Raw genomic sequence first — 18,813 nt, 5'->3', positions numbered from 1 at the left:
CCTTTGGGAGAGTTCGCACATTAGCTCACACATTAAAGTTCACACCTCTCACACCTTTAGAGTTCACATCTTTAAGAGATCATATATAAGAGGGAGATTGAGAAGCCAGGATTCAGGTGGGCAGAACGAAGGATTCAGAGGGAATTGGAGGCTGAAGCTGGCAGAAGAAAAGGACTAGCAACAAGAGCTCTCGGAACCAAGGAAAGCTAACTGGGCTATTTTGGAAGAGACAATAAAGGAATGGACTTTAACATCTGGCTGCATTGAGGTGATTATTACACTGAACTGTAACTAAGGCTGCCTCCAGAAGCCCCCCAAGAAATCTGCTCCCAGAGAATGAATATATCATAGAGAAGAGATCATTACACCTTAGGATTCACAGTGCATAGGTTCTAGCTTGGAGACTGGGTCCTGGTTTGGATGTGGAAGGAGGACAAGTTGACCCCGACCTGGGAAGGAGTGTTCCAGATCCTCTTGACATCAGATACAGCAGTGCTACTCAGGAGAGAAGGTGGACTGAGCATACCAGAATTAAAGGACCAGTGGATACTCCAAGGGTGTGGACTTCCAAACTGAATCCAGAGAACAAGCTGAGACAAACAATGAAAAGGAACTGGTGAACTGTGCATGTAAAATCCTGATAGTGGTATTGATCTGGGGCACCTTATTGGGGCATTGCCTAAATCAAACAGGGGCAGGGCCATGGATGGGAGAGAGTAAGTGCAAATGGACTTTTACTCATCAACTAGAGAGGGCAGAGGTGAGTGTAGGAACAGATGGAGCAAGTCAAATATTGTTTGTGATGATGGGTCAGTGCTTAATTGTGTCTACCAGCATTCATTAAGGGGGTATTGAGGGATGTTTGAAGGAATTTAGTTGAAGCCTATTTGTCAAACACCCCATAATCTATTCAAACTGGTGATGCTAATGGGTGGGGAGATACCTGGCCCCCAGCACAGATTATCAAGGAATATGGACCAGTGACATGGGCCAAGATGGTAGTTAGGGATATCAGACACCAATGTATATTAAACAGATTAATTCGACTGCAAGCAGTCTTAGAGGTAATAGTTAATCAAACTGTTCAGGACCTTACTCTATTAGCTTATCAAGCCACCCAGACAAGAGAAGTGGTTTTTATAACATAGGTTAGTTTTAGATTATCTGTTAGCAGAGGAAGGAAGGGTCTGGGAGAAACAAAATCTATCCACTTTTGTATACAAATTGATGACAAAGGACAAGTAGTAAAAAATTACTAAGGGCATTCACAGGATAGTTCATGTACCTGTACAAGTTTGGAAATCTCCCTTCATAAATAGCTGGTGGTCTTGCTTTGATGGTAGCTGGTGGAAACAGCTCTTATGGTATGGACTTACAGCAATCAGTGGTATTATTCTGTTGCCACTATGTTTACCCTGAATAATTACATTGGTGACAAGAATAGTTCAAAGATCACTGTCAAGAATCTTACATATAGAGGATGCCATTAAAATGACAGAAAGAGGGATGGGAGGCAATAGCAGGGGATGATCCAGATGAGGAGATTAACAAGCAATGTATAGAAATGTTAATTGAATTTGACCACGATGTTAGTTTTTCATGAGGATATATATATATATATATATTTATGAATAACAGGATTGTGTGGGGAAAGGTGAAGAACTTACAGATTAAGTACATATTAATCAGGGACTGTTAGCTAAAGCCTTAAAGGCCTCAGTTTAGGAAGTATGTGATTTTTGATAAAGTCTGGACTATATTCTATTGTTCAAGGAAGGACACTGGTGAGAAAGCTGTACATCTATTGCATTCCACTGACCGAATAGGGGAATAGATTGATGTGACCAATCAGCATATAGAGGGCAAGATTTTGGAGATTCTTTGTCTGAAATATATAAAAGTTGTGAACATTTTCGAGGGAGTGGCTCTGTCCTGCTGTGAATTCGGCTCACAGACCAGAATGGGATCTGCTTCTCGAGATTCTAATAAGTAATTCTGCTTTCTATGAGTGATTTCTGTAGTAGTCACTTTGGGTAGTTCTCTTTTTGTCCCAAACACTCTCTTGCCATCTGGGGCCCCAAATCCCTTCTGCCTCTTGGGTCTATAGGAAGGTGGGGGAGAGGAAGGGAGTCACAGTCATCTTATTCCCTGCCCCTTCTGTCTATGTAAACTCCTGTCTGCTCCTATGGCCAATTACCCTGGGGAATTTTTCCCTCCCTGACTTGTTTTTGACTGAGTAAAAGAGGTCATTGTTGGCTTTAATACTTTCCAGGCTTTATTCCCTCTGTGGATGTTGCCTCCTTCAGAGTGAGAGCTTAACTTAAGGTCAAGGTCTCCACTGCTTCCAGGGCCATCTCCACCATCTTGCTCTATATCTGGCCACTGGAACCAGGTAGCTCTGGAGGAGGTAATGAGGTTGGGACTTTGCACCTCACCACCCTCTCCTCCTCTGTCCCAATTTAATTAACTGACTTCCCAATCTTCCTTCTCCTTCCCAAAGTCTGGGTCCTTTTAGAGAACAAAGGCTAAAGAAGCCAGTAGAAACTCAGTTCTTAACTAGAGTTACAAGTATTATCTCATGTAGGTAAAGAAGGGACCCTGAAACTTGCAAAATCCTTGAAAGAGAAAATCTCCTTCAACTCTGTCTCAGTGAGGGACCCTGCCTGAGGGAAACAAGACAAACCATTTCATTCTGCTATCTAGGTGGGATAGGTTCAGTTAAAGAAACTCTATTCAATAAACTGCTTGCATTTTTGTTTTTCTTCCCAGATTATTTATACCTTCTGAATCCAATTCTCCCTGTACAACAAGAAAATTGTTCAGTTCTGCACACGTATATTGTATCCAGGATATATTGTAACCTATTCAACATGTAAAGGATTGCTTGCCATCTGGGGGAGGGGGTGGAGGGAGAGAGGGGGAAAATCGGAACAGAAGTGAATGCAAGGGATAATGTTGTAAAAAATTACCCTGGCATGAGTTCTACCAATAAAAAGTTATTTAAAAAAAAAAAAAAAAACTCTATTCAAATTCCAGGTCAATCTGAAATCCAGCTTGTAGATGAGCCAACTTGGGACTCCACCCATTACCCCCCACCAGATCTGATCTGCTCTGCTCCAGCTGTCCCAGCCCCCAGCAAGACACTCAATATAGTACCTTCCATTCGCTAAGGTCTTTTGCAAATGGACCTTGGTAGCTCTTTTGCCACCAGGATCTTCTGTCCACTGAGAACTGTATTCTCTCAGTACAAAACTCCATTTTCCATAGATCTACCACTATAGAAGTCAGTTTCTGGGTAAACTGATTTCTAATCATAAACTTTCATTTTGCAACTAATAATTTGGAAATAAGTGAATTCTTTCATTTCTAAAACCTGCGGCTGATTTTAAGGGGATTCTTAACAACTCTGTTACAGTCACTAATCTAGACCACTCGAACAGCATCATAGGGACATAAACAGTTTAGTCTTTTTAATTTAGCTTTTTCTTTTTCTTTTCTCTTTCCTTTTTTATGCTACTCTCGAGTCTTTTATTTGAAAATTTGGAGTCTCTGTTCTGCTCTGGCCTTTTCATCAAGAATGTTTGAAAATCTCTTTTTCATTTAATGTTTTCCTTTGTGAAAGATGTTTAATTTTGTTGGGTATTTTTTGTCATTTTTTGACTGCAATTCATGCTTCTTTACCTTCTGGAATATCATATTATAATCCTGACTGTGCCTAAACAATATTTCACTTGGTTCTGACTGCTTCCAAATTTTTTTCTTGACCTGTGAGTTCAGCAATTTGGCTATAATGTTCCTAGCAGTTTTCATTTTATCTCTTTCAGGAGGTGATCAGTGGATTCTTTCCATGTCTATTTTATTTATATTAGCTTCCAAATTTTTAATGAATTATTTGCTTTAGTGTACCTTCTTTTCCATATGGCCAATTCTTTTAAAGGAGTTGTTTTCTTTAGTGGATTTTTTACTTTTCTTAAACCAAACTGGTGACTCTTTTTCTTTTTTCATGATTTTCTAGTTCCACTCTCATTTCTTTTCCTAATTTTTATTCTAGATATTTCAAATTGGAGTCATTTTGATTTTGTATTGTTGTGAGTTTGTATTTTGACCTTCCATTTGACTAAAGTAATGTTCTATTAAAAGAAATTTTTTATTTTGTTGTGTTTTTTTCTCATTTCTCAGACTTGGTAACTCTTCTGGAACCTCACCCTGTATAATTTCCTGTAGGCTAGCTCAGGAAAAGAAGGGAATGACATCTGTTCAGTTATTATCATCTCCTTTCCCTTCCCGCCAGTAGTCTGCAGAGGACCAAGGCCTGGCCCAAGTCAGGAGCCCGGAGCCAGCAGGAATGGCCCCTGAGAGCTGCAGAGCCCCACCCCAGGTGAGTGTATTCTGCTACAGATGTGGGTAAGATCAGCCCAAGAGGCCATTTCCCCAGATCTGGAGGATGGTCTGTGAGGCTGGCCATCTCTCTTATCTGTGGATCCTTTACAAAAGTGGGCAAAAAAGTGAATGCAGTAATAACAACACTGCCCTCCTCTCTGCTAGGTTTTGGACTGATCACTGTTCCTTTGGCATCTTCAGCACTAACTCCCTTCCCCCAATTGCTGCCCCCCCCCCATGTTTGTTTAAATTTTCCTTCAATGTAAGTCACTGACAAGGGTCAACATGTCACTCAGTAGTGTTTATCTTGTAGGTATCTTATCTTTGCTTTGGTCCAGCACCATCTCCCCATTGTACATACATACACACACACACACACACACACACACACACACACACACACACACACACACACACACACACACACACACACACACACACACACACACTCACACTCACACCTTCTAGCCACTCTCTGTGTCCTGTGGCCATGCTCCTTCTTATGCCCATTGACTTTCCCAGAAACCCTTGACCCTAAGTATTGTCTGGAGCAGAACCCTGGAAGCTTCCCTAGCTCTTGTCCTCTCCCTGGCTGGGAGCAGCAGAAATTCTCCTCCTGCTGCTGCTCAGCTCCAGCTACCTCAGGCTACACAGATCTTCCCAAATCTCTCTGAATTTCTTCTCTTGGCCATTTTTCACCATTATTATTATAATTTTGCCCCGAGGCAATTGTGGTGAAGTGACTTTGCCCAGGGTGACACAGCTTGGAACTATTAAGTGTTTGAGTTCTAATTTGAATGCAGGGCCAATGTTCTAGGCACTGCATCATCTAATGGCCCCTATTATGACTTATTTTAACCCTAAATACAAAATAAGAGAAGAAAAGGAATTTCAGGCAACCAGCAGAACATAACAGCAGATTTGATATAAAACAAACCTACATAATAAAGGCTACCCATGGTTCAAGACCTGTCCAGTGTTTTTTGACTTCCTAGTAGGTTTTCTGCTATTCCATTTTATTTTCTTTATCTTCTGACACCCCTCCATACCCCCAAAGCTGCAATTAAGCATTTCTAGAATCACTCCTTTATACTCAACTCATACTTAGCCTTTCTCTCACTTTATCATTGCTTGTGTCAAAGCAAGAGGTATTTAGAAAGGGAAGAGGCTCTGTGGGAATGTAGAGGAGATGCACAAAGGAAAAATCAGTCCCTGCTCTCAAGAAGTTTCCATTCTAACATGGAAGACAACATGTTGGCAGCTGTGACCACACCAGCTTTGTACAGTGTAGAAGGGAGGCCTTTGCATGACTGTGCTTGCAAGGTTCTCATACAGGATGTGACCTTTGGGTAAATCCCTTCTCTCTGCTTCAGTTTGCTTTTGTAAAGTGATGGCTATTGGACCAGATCCTTTTTGAAGTGTGTGATTCTGAAATTTGGAACGCATAATCTTACAAAAATGAATGTTGAAAACTATCTGTACTTGCATTTGGAAAAATAATACTATGGGGGGAGGGGGAAGGATAGTATTTTCATCTAGATGAGACTTAATTTCTGGCTTTTAGAAAATTCATAGGATCTTTTTTTTTCTCCTCAGTGATCATGGAAATGTTTTAGCTCTACAGCACATAATACTTGCTAGCTTCACACAAACTCTTTATGCCATTTTCTTAACATAGCACTATCTGATTTCACCTCTACAAATCCTCATCTCTCTCTCATAGAATCCATAACTTTCCTGATTCCACAGGCAGTACCATTTCCTAGTAAGATATATCTCAGTTTTATTCCAAATGAAAATACAAAGTTTCTCTGTATTCCACTGGTCTTTGGGGGACTTTGGTTTCAATGCTGGCTCTGAATCCTGTAAGGGCTGTCACCTTTGGGCAGATCCCTCCTCCATGCTTCAGGTCCCTTCTGTACATTGAGGAGCATTGGATTAGGTCAGTTATGAAGCATGTTTCAATTCTTATGTCCTCTGGGTGTTGGTGTTTTAGGGGCTGGTGACCTTCAATGATGTGGCTGTGGATTTCAGCCCAGAGGAGTGGGGTCTGTTGGACCTGGATCAGAAAGAGCTGCACAAGGAGGTCATGCTGGAGAATGCCAAGAACTTGCTCTCCCTGGGTAAGGAACGCTTCCCTTGGAACTCTGGAACTGCCAACAGGAGTGTCACCATCCCCTCCCCAGGGTTCAGAGTTTCAGGCTTTTACCAGTTCTTAGAAAAGCCCAAGGGCTGCCTCCTGTCCCCAAGACCCAGGTCCTCCTGCTGCCTGGCCTTCTATGAGTGGTCTTTACATTGTACGATGGGAAGCTGGCAATTTTGCCTGCAAACCTTATACAAACTAATCCTGCCCCTTTTTACTGAGCATGGAATATGAAAAGGAACCCGCTTCTTCTTTGGGGGAAGCTTTGTCATTGCAATGTTCTTTTGGATAAAAAGGATATATTTTTATCTCACTGCCCCTGGTGTAACCCACAAATCCCCACCACAGCAAGTAGACTTTTGTTTTTCCTTCCTATATCCCCCAAAAGCCTGTAAAGATAAAGAGAGAGAGGGAAGGGAGGAGCTCTTGCCATACATTTGCTGGGATCCAGGCCTTGTGCCCAGAGCTTCCTTCATGCATATTATCATACTTGATCCCCACCAAAACCCTTTGTTTTGGGCTCCATCTTTATCCCTATTTCACAGGTCTGGAGGTTGAAGCAAACAGATGAAATTACTTGCCCAGAGTCACGTAGCCAGGATGTATCTAAATCCAAATTTGAACTCGGGGCTTCCTGACTGGTGCTCTCTTCTCTGTGCTACCAGCTGTCTCTAATGCTGCTGTGAAGGAGGCAGCAAAATCAGGATCTTCTGCTTACAGATTACCTGCATGCCCTCCTTTCCCTCTACCCTCTTCCCCTGGCAATAAGCACCTTGAAAACCATCTTTGTTTTGTCCTTGAAACCACCCTGTGGACCTTCCTCCCTTTCCCCCCGCCCTGTTCCAATGAGGAATGAATGACAAGTTTCAAGACTCACACCCACTATCTTCCCCTGTCCCAGGACTTCCAGTTTCCAGAGAAGATTTCTTCTCCCATGTGGAGAGAGGAGGCCTAAAGAACTCCTGTCCTGGTGAGTGAGTTGCAAGCTGGGGTGCAGGATGGTGTCCCAGAGGCTGCACACTTGGAATCCTTTTTCAGACTCTTGTGGTAGTGAGATCCTGAGCACCTCAATGAACCTCTGAACCTCAGTCTCTTCATCTATAAAATGAGGGGATTGGACTCCATGGCTTTCAATTTCCTTCTAAGGAAGGATCAATGATCCTATTGGAACTCTTTATTGGAAATTTTGTGAGGTCCAACTATCTACAACCAAAGAAAGAGGGCTCAGACTAATATATCTTTTCTTAGGCCTTCCTTAATCCAAAAAACATTTATTTTTACTTTTTTTATATTTATTTAAAACTAAAAACAATGGAAAAATGTTTTATGTTCAGCAGAACATAAGGAAGGATTCATATGTAATAATAAATTTCCATAAACCATAAATGAAAGATATTGTATTCAGAACCTTCTATTGCTTTTTGCTTCCTTGTAGGTTTTCTTTCATTTTCTGCTGTTCATGTTTTACTTGATCCCCCCCCCCCCATCCTCTGCCAACTCCCCCTACACAGGATACAGTTAAGCACAGATATATAGAAAAAGCAATAACCTCTGAGGAAAGTTGGCCACAAACTGGAATAGATCAGTTGGAAGACTCCCTTCCTGCCTCCTCCCTTCTTTCTCTCTCTTTCCTCTCTCTCTTCTTCCTTTCTTGCCTGTTTCACTATTTCTTTTCTTTTTTCCTTCCTTCTCTCTATCCACTTTGGAGATCATATGCTCTTACCTACAGATGCCCTTAAAAGCATTTCCCTCCCTCCCCCTTTCTTCACCATTGAACCATCCCTGGATAAATTTTTTTTATCTTTCCTCCCTCCCTCCTTCCTTTCTTTTCTTGCTTTATTTCTTTTTTTTCATGAGATAGTTGGGTTAAGTGACTTTTCCAGGGACACACAGCTAGGAAATATCAAGTGTCTGAGACCAAATTTGAACTCGGCTTCTCTTCACTTCAGGGTTGGTGCTCTATCCACTGCTCCATCTAACTGTTCCAGTCCCTTTCTTTAGGAACAAACCTTAAACCCAAATCAGTCTGATTCTCATTTAGCACCCATAGGTCCTTTGATAAACCCCATTTGGTCTTTGTTTGGGTCCTCACTGACTTAGATTAAGTGTAAATCGCAGTCATTTCTGCTTTGGGTAGAAATCCTGAGCTTCTTCCCAGACTCACTCATTCATTCATTTTTATGTATTGAGACTTTTTTAGCCTAGGTGAGAGAGGAGATTCTTTGTCTCCATTGCTCCCTAGCCTTAATCACTGGATGGGGGCAGCCTCAGTCACAGGAGACCTGTTGGAGACCTTACCTTAAGAAGGCCCAAGTCTCCCCCTTCATCCAGAGCCATCTGCACTAATCCTGCTCTATAACTGGCCACTGGACGCAGATGGCTCTGTGGAGGAAAGTGAGGCCATTTACCTTGGGCAGCCCTCCCTCACTTAAATCCAAGCCAGTCACATGTCATGGTGTGACCTCCCTCATGTCATTGTCCTCTCTTAGAACAAAGGATTGACAAGAGTGCACCTGACTCTGCCTTCTTGATTTTCTCTGTCTCCATTTATCAGTTTGTGAATGGGAGTGGAGACCACCATCTTACGCAGAAAGAATTCAGACCTAATTCATCTACTTTCTGTCTTTTTCTAGTTCCTTTTGACCAATCTTTGGCCCATTCTTGGAGGATCATTGGTCTAATTTACATACCTGACAGCTTCCCTTAGGTTTGGGATGTGATAGGGAAAGACTTCTGGTTATTCCATAACAGCACCAGGAGCCCTCGGCCCTTGTTAGCTTCACTAGTGAGAGTGATAGCAGTTAACAAGCATATGGTGCCTACTGTGTGCAAGAGTTTTATAGGTGTTATCTCATTTGATGCTGACAACAACCTGGGAAGTGGGTACAATTATTACTTTCACTCTACAGCAAAACTGAGGCAAAGAAGCACATTCCCAGAGATGCAGAGCTAGGTGGTGCCTGAGATTCAATTTGAAAGAAAGGATTGGAAGTAAAATGGAGAACATCTGTCTAGTGCAGTGGATTGAGAAGCCTCAGTTTCCAGTTTCAAGTTCTAATCTCTGCTGCACGGATTTGGATCAGGTTACTCAGCCATTCAGAGCTCATAGCCTGGTTTCTAGATTATGAGAACCTTCACCTTGCCTTTTTCTCAGCTTTGTTGTGGGCGTCCAATAACATTTTACTGTGTGTGAACCTCTGTGTTAATTGAATCACTTTATTGGTGTGAGCTAATAGCATTTAAAAATGATTGATTCTGTCTATTTCAGGTTGAAAACATTTTGCCTGAAGAAATTAAAAGTCAATGATTTTATTATCATCCAGCTTTAGAGAGTATGTTTATACATGTGTGTGTTTGTTTCTTTTAGATGCAGAGACAAGGTTTGGAATGAAGGAGATGAGTACAAATCTGGAAATGATCTCATGGAATGATCTTTTTCAATATCATGAATACAGGGCTGTTTTTGCCAACCACAAAAGAAAACACATTGGAGAGGAACATTGTGCATATAATAGACACAAAAAAGCTTTAAGAAAAAGTTCCAGTGTTGCTGAAGATAAGAATATACATTGTGAAGAGAAACCACTTGAGTGTCATAGATGTGATGAAGCTTTTCCTGTACTCTCTTCCCTTGCCAAGTACCAGAAAATCCATGCTGGAAAGAAACCTTATGAATGTAAGAAACATAGAAAGACTTTGAGAGAGCAATCTATTCTTGCTAAAAGAATTCACCCAGAAAAACAATCTTACATATGTAATCAATGTGGAAAGGATTTCCAATATTGTTCCAAATTGGCTCAACATCAGAGAATCCACACTGGAGAGAAGCCTTATGAATGTAATCAATGTGGAAAGACTTTCACATTTCTCTCTAGTCTTACTTCCCATCAGAGAATCCACAGTGGAGAGAAGCCTTATAAATGTAGTGAATGTGGAAAGACTTTCATAGATGGCTCTAGGCTTGCTAAACATCAGAATGTTCACACTGGAGAGAAGCCTTATGAATGTAATCAATGTGGAAAGACTTTCATATCTCACTCTAGTCTTACTTCCCATCAGAGAATCCACACTGGAGAGAAGCCTTATGAATGTAGTGAATGTGGAAAGGATTTCATAAATGGCTCCAGTCTTACTTCCCATCAGAGAATCCACAGTGGAGAAAAACCTTATAAATGTAATGAATGTGGAAAGACTTTCACATATCGCTCCACTCTTACTAAACATCAGAGAATCCACACTGGAGAGAAGCCTTATGAATGTAATGAATGTGGAAAGACTTTCACACAGTGTTCCAGTCTTGCTGTCCATTGGAGAATCCACACTGGAGAGAAGCCATATGAATGTAACGAATGTGGAAAGACTTTCAGATCTCACTCTAGTCTTACTGTCCATCAGAGAATCCACACTGGAGAGAAGCCTTATGAATGTAGTGAATGTGGAAAGGCTTTTGCAAAACGCTCCTATCTTGATGAACATCAGAGAATGCACAATGGAGAAAAACCCTATAAATGTAACAAATGTGGAAAGACTTTCAGATCTCATTCTAGTCTTACTTTCCATCAGAGAATCCACACTGGAGAGAAGCCTTATGAATGTAGTGAATGTGGTAAGGCTTTCATAAGTAGCTCCAAACTTACTTCCCATCAGAGGATCCACACTGGAGAGAAGCCTTATAAATGTAATGAATGTGGAAAGGATTTCATAAATGGCTCCAGTCTTACTTCCCATCAGAGAATCCACAGTGGAGAGAAGCCTTATAAATGTAGTGAATGTGGAAAGGATTTCATAAATGGCTCCAGTCTTACTTCCCATCAGAGAATCCACAGTGGAGAGAAGCCTTATGAATGTAAGGAATGTGGAAAGGCTTTCAAACACACAAATCGTCTCAGAGAACATCAGAAAATCCACACTGGAGAGAAGCCTTATGAATGTAATGAATGTGGAAAGACTTTCCTATATCGCTCCATCCTTGCTAAACATCAGAGAATCCACACTGGAGAGAAGCCTTGTAAATGTAGTGAATGTGGAAAGGATTTCATAAATGGCTCCAGTCTTACTTCCCATCAGAGAATCCACAGTGGAGAGAAGCCTTATAAATGTACTGAATGTGGAAAGGATTTCATAAATGACTCCAGTCTTACTTCCCATCAGAGAATCCACAGTGGAGAAAAGCCTTATGAATGTAACAAATGTGGAAAGACTTTCACATCTCACTCTAGTTTTACTGTCCATCAGAGAATCCACACTGGAGAGAAGCCTTATAAATGTAGTGAATGTGGTAAGGCTTTCATAAGTAGCTCCAAGCTTACTTCCCACCAGAGAATCCACACTGGAGAGAAGCCTTATAAATGTAGTGAATGTGGAAAGGATTTCATAAATGGCTCCAGTCTTACTTCCCATCAGAGAATCCACAGTGGAAAGAAGCCTTATAAATGTAGTGAATGTGGAAAGGATTTCATAAATGGCTCCAGTCTTACTTCCCATCAGAGAATCCACAGTGGAGAGAAGCCTTATGAATGTAATGAATGTGGAAAGGCTTTTAAACACACAAACAGTCTCAGAGAACATCAGAGAATCCACACTGGAGAGAAGCCTTATGAATGTAATGACTGTGGAAAGACTTTCATATATCGCTCCATCCTTGCTAAACATCAGAGAATCCACACTGGAGAGAAGCCTTATGAATGTAATGACTGTGGAAAGACTTTCATATATCGCTCCATCCTTGCTAAACATCAGAGAATCCATACTGGAGAAAAGCCTTATAAATGTAATGAATGTGGAAAGGCTTTCACACAATATTCCAGTCTTGCTGTCCATTGGAGAATCCACACTGGAGAGAAGCCTTATGAATGTAATTAATGTGGAAAGGCACCACAGTCTTGGTAAACATAGAAAATCCACATTGGACAAAAACCTCATGAATGTGGAAACTTTCAGGGAGAGTTCAAATCTTGCTTAACAACAGAGAGTGCATATTAGAGAGAAACTTTTGAGTGTCTGGATCATGGTAAAGTTTTTAATATAGATTATTCTGGGACTAGACTAGACATGAGAGATCCCATACTAGACATAAAACTTCATTCACATAATCCATGTGGAAAAACCCTCAGGCTCACTTCATTCCTTTCTCAATCAATAATGATTAAGAAATTTTATCTGGTTTTAAATTGTTTTTATTACTTAATTTTCCTCTTCATTCTCTTGTTTATTCCTAAATTCTTTGGCTTTCCATCTGTGTGATAAGTAATGTGTTCCATGTTCCAATTTTCTTTTAAAATAGCTCCAATTTGAATTAGTTTGTTGAATTGTGTTGTCAGTTTGAGGGCAAGTGAGGCCTTTTCAGAAAACTGACCCCAAGAAGAGTACCATAGTTTAGGGCTACAGTTCCAGAAAAACTCTCTCCCTTGTACCCTTGCTTAGTTTTGCACAAACCACTTTGTCACATCAGCAGGCTTTGTAATATATAGTTACTGTTCTAGAGATAGAACAGAGGGATCTTGAGCACCTATCCTGAATTCTCACAGCTATTGACCAGAGGACACGCTACAGGGAAAACCTGAGCCGGTGTGAATCTTCTGCCTGAAAAGGGACAAAATGGGACAATAAGGTCTAAGCATTGGTGACGTTGACATATTTTTCCTGGCCAGGGAATATAAAAACAATTTCTTCACTCATCATTATTGTGCATGTTCAAAAATTTGGACTTTCTCAGAATTCGGCAAAAGACTATGGGTCATGCTTTGTTTCTCCTCACAAGTCAAATTAACACTAGGAAAACATCTAGGAGCTCTGGTAGCTAAAAGCTGTAAAGATACAATCTTATATATATTTACAATATGTTGGTTATATCTTTTTCCTCCCAAACTATCACTATCATTTACAACTATCAGGGTCAAGTTATCCTATCAAGTGACATGTTTAACCACAGGAGGGGTAAGGCACATAAGTCCAATGCAATCTTTTTTCCATCCTGTAGGCAACTGTGATAGACATTTCCAGGAGAGAGATCAATGTCCCAACCCATCTTCCTGGCTAGTGTGTTGACAAATGCAGATGTTTCTCTCTGGGACCTAGACCAGTTCTGCCTTTTCTGGAAGAATGCAAGCATAACTCCAACTCTACTTTAGTAATGTGGCTGGATCCATCCAATAATCCATTATTGGATATTTCCACATGCAGCAAAAAAAAAAAAAAAAAAAAAAAGATTCATCCCTGAATGTTTATTCCTTATGTTCACATCTGAATAAATGTCTTTTTTAAAATTATAGCTTTTTATTTACAAGTTATATGCATGGATAATTTTACAGCACTGACAATTGCAAAACTTTTTGTTCCAATTTTTCCCCTCCTTCCCCCCATTCCCTTCCCCCAATGGCAGGTTGACCAATGCATTTTAGGTATGTTAAAGCATATATGTCCTAACATTTATTTTGCTGTACAAAAAGAATTGGAGTTTGAAATAGTGTACTATTAGCCTGTGAAGGAAATCAAAAATACAGGTGGACAAAAATAGAGGAATTGGGAATTCTATGTAATGGTTCATAATCATCTCCCAGAGTTCTTTTGCTGGGTGTAGCTGGTTCAGTTCATTATTTCTCTATTTTAACTGATTTGGTTCATCTCATTGCAGAAGAGGGCCACGTCCATCAGAATTGATCATCAAATAGTATTGTTGTTGAAGTATATAATGATGTTCTGGTCCTGCTCATTTCCCTCAGCATCAGTTCATGTAAGTCTCCCCAGGCCTTTCTGAAATCTCCTGCTGGTCATTTCTTATGGGACAATAATATTCCATAACATTCATATACCACAATTTACCCAGCCATTCTCCAATTGATGGGCAGCCACTCAGTTTCCAGTTTCTAGCAACTACAAATAGGGCTGCCACAAACATTTGTGCACATATAGGTCCCTTTCCCTTCTTTAAGATTTATTTGGGATATAAGCCCAGTATAAACACTGCTGGATCAAAGGGTATGCACAGTTTGATAACTTTTTGAGCATAGTTCCAAATTGCTCTCCAGAATGGCTGGATGTTGAATAAATGTCTTTTATGTTCAACATTTTGTTTTCTGATACTTAATAAACAATAACCAAAGACTTAAAGTTTAGAAGTAGATAGTAAAAAAAAAATTCCAAATTGCATATTGCCTGGGAAAAACGATGTTCAGTTATTAAACATGTTCAAAGAGACAAAGTCATAACTTCCTATAGTCAGAATCACTTTAAACAATGGTAACAGAGGCAGCTAGATGGTGCAGTGGATAGAATACCAGTCCTGAAGTCAGGAGGATGGGAGTTCAAATCTGGCCTCAGACACTTAACACTTCCCAGCTGTGTGACCCTGGGCAAGACACTTAACTACAATTGCCTTTGCAAAAAACCAAAAACCAACAATGAGAACACACCTGCACTGTGTATTTACTCCTGAAAGAATATTGAGGGGTTTCTTATTTAAATAGTATACTGATTGCCCTGAAATAAAGCCATCTGTAAATGCAGTAAGTACAGGATAGGATAGTTCTTTATTATCTTTGGGTATATCCATTGATATTTTTCACAAAAGGTGAGTACTTTTGTAGAGGGAACATGATTATCTTACTACTGTAAGTAAAAATTAAATCTTTCATTCAGTCTTCATTCTGAAATATTCAAGACCTTAATTTAGATTTTGTATATGATTGATGTCTGATTAACAAGGAGATCAATTTTCCAAGTCAGTTGTTTTTCCAATTAGGTATTTTACACGTTTTTCTATGTTTTAATTTTTTTTTTTTGTTTTGCTTGACTGATTTCTTGTCACAAATTCTAATTGTTTTTAAGGAGTTTATTTTTTTGTTTCACAAAGTCTATAACTTCCTCACAGTTATGGACAATCTCTTCCGATTGAGAGATGTCAGGGAGAAGATTAGAAGGATTTAAAGTGTGACAGACTTGGAGGGACAGGTCAGGGGTATCCAGCAGGAGAGCCTGGTACTTAGTAAGCCTCCCACTCTAGAGTCACTGATGCCCTTTGGCTTCTAAAATGCTTTGGACTCTGTGTGGGGTTAAAACCTCTAATGGCTGACCCAGGGTCAGTTTGGAGGCTTCCTCAATTAACAGGGCTGAGGCAGCCACTGCTCTAAGATGGGAAGGCCAGCCTAGGGAGACAGAGTCCAGTTTCTTTGAAAAATAAGCTATGGGTCTGGAGTCAGGCCCTAGAAGCTGAGTAAGGACTCCCAACGCCTGTCCACGCCTCTCATCTACATACAGAGTGAAAGGTTTCTGTAAGGCAGGGCAAGAGCGGGAGCAGAGGTCAGTTTGGCTTTCAGGGTTTTAAAAGCTTTGACCTGCTCCAGTCCCCATTGAAGAGGACCTTGAATAGAATCATAGAGGGGCCTGGCAATAATCCCAAATCCCAAAATTAGGAATCCAGATCCTGCAAGAAATCAGCCATGCCGAGAAAGGTTCTCAGTTGCTTTTTTGAGGCAGGATCTGGGAGGCTTAAAATAACCTGTTTCCTCAGTTAGAGATCGAGAGGTGGGGGTGAGATTGTGATCCAAATATTTGACTGACTGCCGGGCAATGTGGGCCTTTGGTAGAGACCCTGTACTCCCTGGAGGCTAGAAAGTTTAAGGTCTTTGTGGCTGCCGTCAGAGACTCCTCTCTGGTCCGGTTGCAAAGTAGTATATCATCCACATATTGTACAAGACTGCTGCCTGACAGATTAAGGTTCCCCAGATCTTTAGCTAGGGCTTGGCCGAATAAACCTGGGCTGTCATGAAAGCCCTGCGGCAATACAGTCCAAGTTAGCTGATGGGGAAATTCCCCTGGCTCAGCCCATTCAAAGGCAAAAAGGAGTCCTCGTGCAGAGGGATTCAGAAAAAGACATCTTTAAGGTCCAGGGTGGAAAACCATTGTGTATTCCCTGGAATGTGTGGGCGAATCATATTTGGGTTGGCCACTATGGGATGGATTGGGACAACTGCTTCATTTATTGCCCTAAAATCCTGCACTAGCCGGTAATCTCCGTTGGCTTTCTGAAAGAGAGAATGGGAGTTTTATAAGGGGAGTGGCAGGGAATCAGGAGTTTGAATTTGAGGAATTTGTCAATCAAAGGCTGCAGCCCTATCCTATCTTCCCTCTTAATTGGATATTGAAGCCTGTGAGGAAATACACTAGGATCCCTTAATCTGACAAGGGCTGGAGTGGCCTGTGTGGCTCTCCCTGGGATGCCTTGGTCCCACACGGAAGAGTCTATTTCCCCCCAGATTTCCCAGGGAATGTGGGGGAGGGGGAGTCTGGAGAGGAGCACAAAGAGATTACACTAGAGTTAATTGGGCTCCCAGTTTCATCATCAAGTCCCTACCCATCAATGGGCTGGGGCAGGAAGGGATAATTAAAAATGAATGTGGAAACAATAGGTCCCCGAACCCACAAGGCAGGGGGAGGGTTTCCAAACAATGTTTCCCTTCAATTCCCATCACCTTATGGGGGGAGGGGCGAGTAGGACCCGAGTGCTGGAGCAGAACAGAGAAAGCAGCACCAGTGTCAGAGAGGAAAGAGACTGCCCTACCTCCTATGTCCAAGGTCACCCTGGGCTTGGCTTCCTGATGGAGGTAGGGGGGCCATAGCCACGCCCAGAGCCTTTTCAGTCCAGGCCTGGAGAGGCCTGGAGGGTGAGGCTGGAGGCCGTGGTCCTCCCCTTCTCCAGGCTGTCGCTCTTCCCATGTCCTTCCCATCTGTATCTGGGGTAAGGGTCTGGAGGCTGGCTCTTCTGAGGGCAGTTTTTCGCCCAATGACTGGGCTGATTGCACCTGAAGCACTAGCTTTGGGGAACCTTGGAAATGGCAATAGCCAGAGACTGGGCGTGCTCTCTGTTCCTTGCTCTGACTTTTCCTTCCTCCTCCCAATCCCTGTTATTAAATACCCCAAAGGCAATTTCCACTAATTCATTCATGGGAGCCTGGGGCCCTACTTCCAATTTCTGCAGCTTCCGTCTGATATCTGAGGAAGACTGACTGATAAAATGCATGCCGAGGACAGCAGTGCCCTCTGAAGAAGTGGGATCTAGGTTAGTATATTTCCTAATGTCTTCTACGAGGTGCCCCTGAAATAAAGCGGAATTCTCATCAGCTGCTTGGGTGATTTCTCTGAACTTTTCGTAATTCACCTGCTTTTTAAGCCCCTTTTTCATACCCTGATAACCTGAAGAGGACCAAAGCCTGGCCCAAGTGAGGAGCCTGGAGCCTGAGGGAAAAGCCCCTGAGAGCTGCAGAGCCCCACCCCAGGAGAGGGTATTCTGCTAAAGATGTGGGCAGTGTCAGCCCAAGAGGACATTTCCACCAATCTGGAGGATGGTCTGTGAGGCTGGCCATCGCTCTTATCATTGCATCCTTACTTTTAAAAAATGGGCAGGAAAGTGAGTGCAGTAATAACAACATTGCCCTCCTCTCTGCATGTTTTTAACTGATTCATTGTCCCTTTGGCATCTTGAGGACTGACTCACTTCCCCCAGTTCCTGCCCCCAAATGTTTGTTTAAATTTTCCTTCAATATAAGTCAATGACAAGGGTGACCATGTCACTCATTAGTGTTTATCTTGTAGGTATCTTGTCTTTGCTTTGGTCCAGAACCATCTCCCCATTATACACACACACACACACACACACACACACACACACACACACACTCTAAACATTCTCTGTGTCCTGTGGCCATGCTCCTTCTTGTACTCACTGACTTTCCTGGAAACCCTTAACCCTGTTGTCTGGAGCAGCACCCTGGAAGCTTTCCCAGCCCTTGTCTCTCTGCTTCTATTTGCTTTTGTAAATTGATGACCATTGGGATGGATCCATTATGAAATGTGTGATTCTGAAATTTGGAAAGCAAAATCTTATAAAAATGAATGTTGAAAACTATCTCTACTTGCATTTGGAAAAATAAAATACTATTGGGGGGTAAGGATAATGTTTTTATCTGGATAAGACTTAATTTCTTGCTTTTGGAAAATTTACAGGCTCTTTTTTTCTCCTTAGTGGTCATGGAAATGTTTTAGCCTTAAAATACACAACACTTACTAGCTTCACACAAACACTTGATGGCATGTTCTTAACATAGCACTGTCTGATTTCACCTCCACAAATCCTCATCTCTCTCTCATAGAAACCATAACTTCCCTGATTCCACAGGGAGTACCATTTCCTATTTTTTAGGAAATTTCTCAATTTTATTCCAAATGAAAATGTTAAGTGTGTTTCTATATATTCCACTGTTCTTTGGGGGCCTTTGGCTTCAGTGCTGGTTCTG

At 41.5% G+C, this 18,813-nt stretch overlaps 2 protein-coding genes and 1 long non-coding RNA gene across 7 annotated transcripts in view; 1 reads left to right on the top strand and 2 right to left on the bottom strand.

The window, feature by feature from the left end:
• LOC127556878 (zinc finger protein 420-like) overlaps window positions 1–18,813 on the top strand; it is a 75,075-nt gene that overhangs the window by 28,526 nt on the left and 27,736 nt on the right. The window contains exon 3 of one of the 4 annotated variants that reach the window (XM_051990370.1): window positions 4,295–4,378. The exons of 2 other annotated variants lie outside the window; for them this stretch is intronic. In XM_051990370.1, coding sequence (XP_051846330.1) covers window positions 4,346–4,378 — 33 coding nt within the window. In that variant the 5' untranslated portion in view covers window positions 4,295–4,345. Of the gene's footprint in view, window positions 1–4,294; window positions 4,379–6,466; window positions 6,504–18,813 lie in introns of all 4 variants that reach the window. One more of the 4 variants, XM_051990372.1, reaches the window with a different exon arrangement.
• Window positions 1–18,813, bottom strand: part of LOC127556916 (uncharacterized) — a 55,734-nt gene that overhangs the window by 28,233 nt on the left and 8,688 nt on the right. The window lies entirely within an intron of this gene.
• LOC127556926 (uncharacterized) overlaps window positions 1–18,813 on the bottom strand; it is a 36,907-nt gene that overhangs the window by 12,539 nt on the left and 5,555 nt on the right. The window lies entirely within an intron of this gene.

This window comes from Antechinus flavipes, chromosome 3, assembly GCF_016432865.1.
Source record: "Antechinus flavipes isolate AdamAnt ecotype Samford, QLD, Australia chromosome 3, AdamAnt_v2, whole genome shotgun sequence".
NCBI classification, from domain to species: domain Eukaryota; kingdom Metazoa; phylum Chordata; class Mammalia; order Dasyuromorphia; family Dasyuridae; genus Antechinus; species Antechinus flavipes.
Note: the sequence above shows the minus strand (reverse complement) of the source record. Positions and strands in the feature narration are given on the sequence as shown.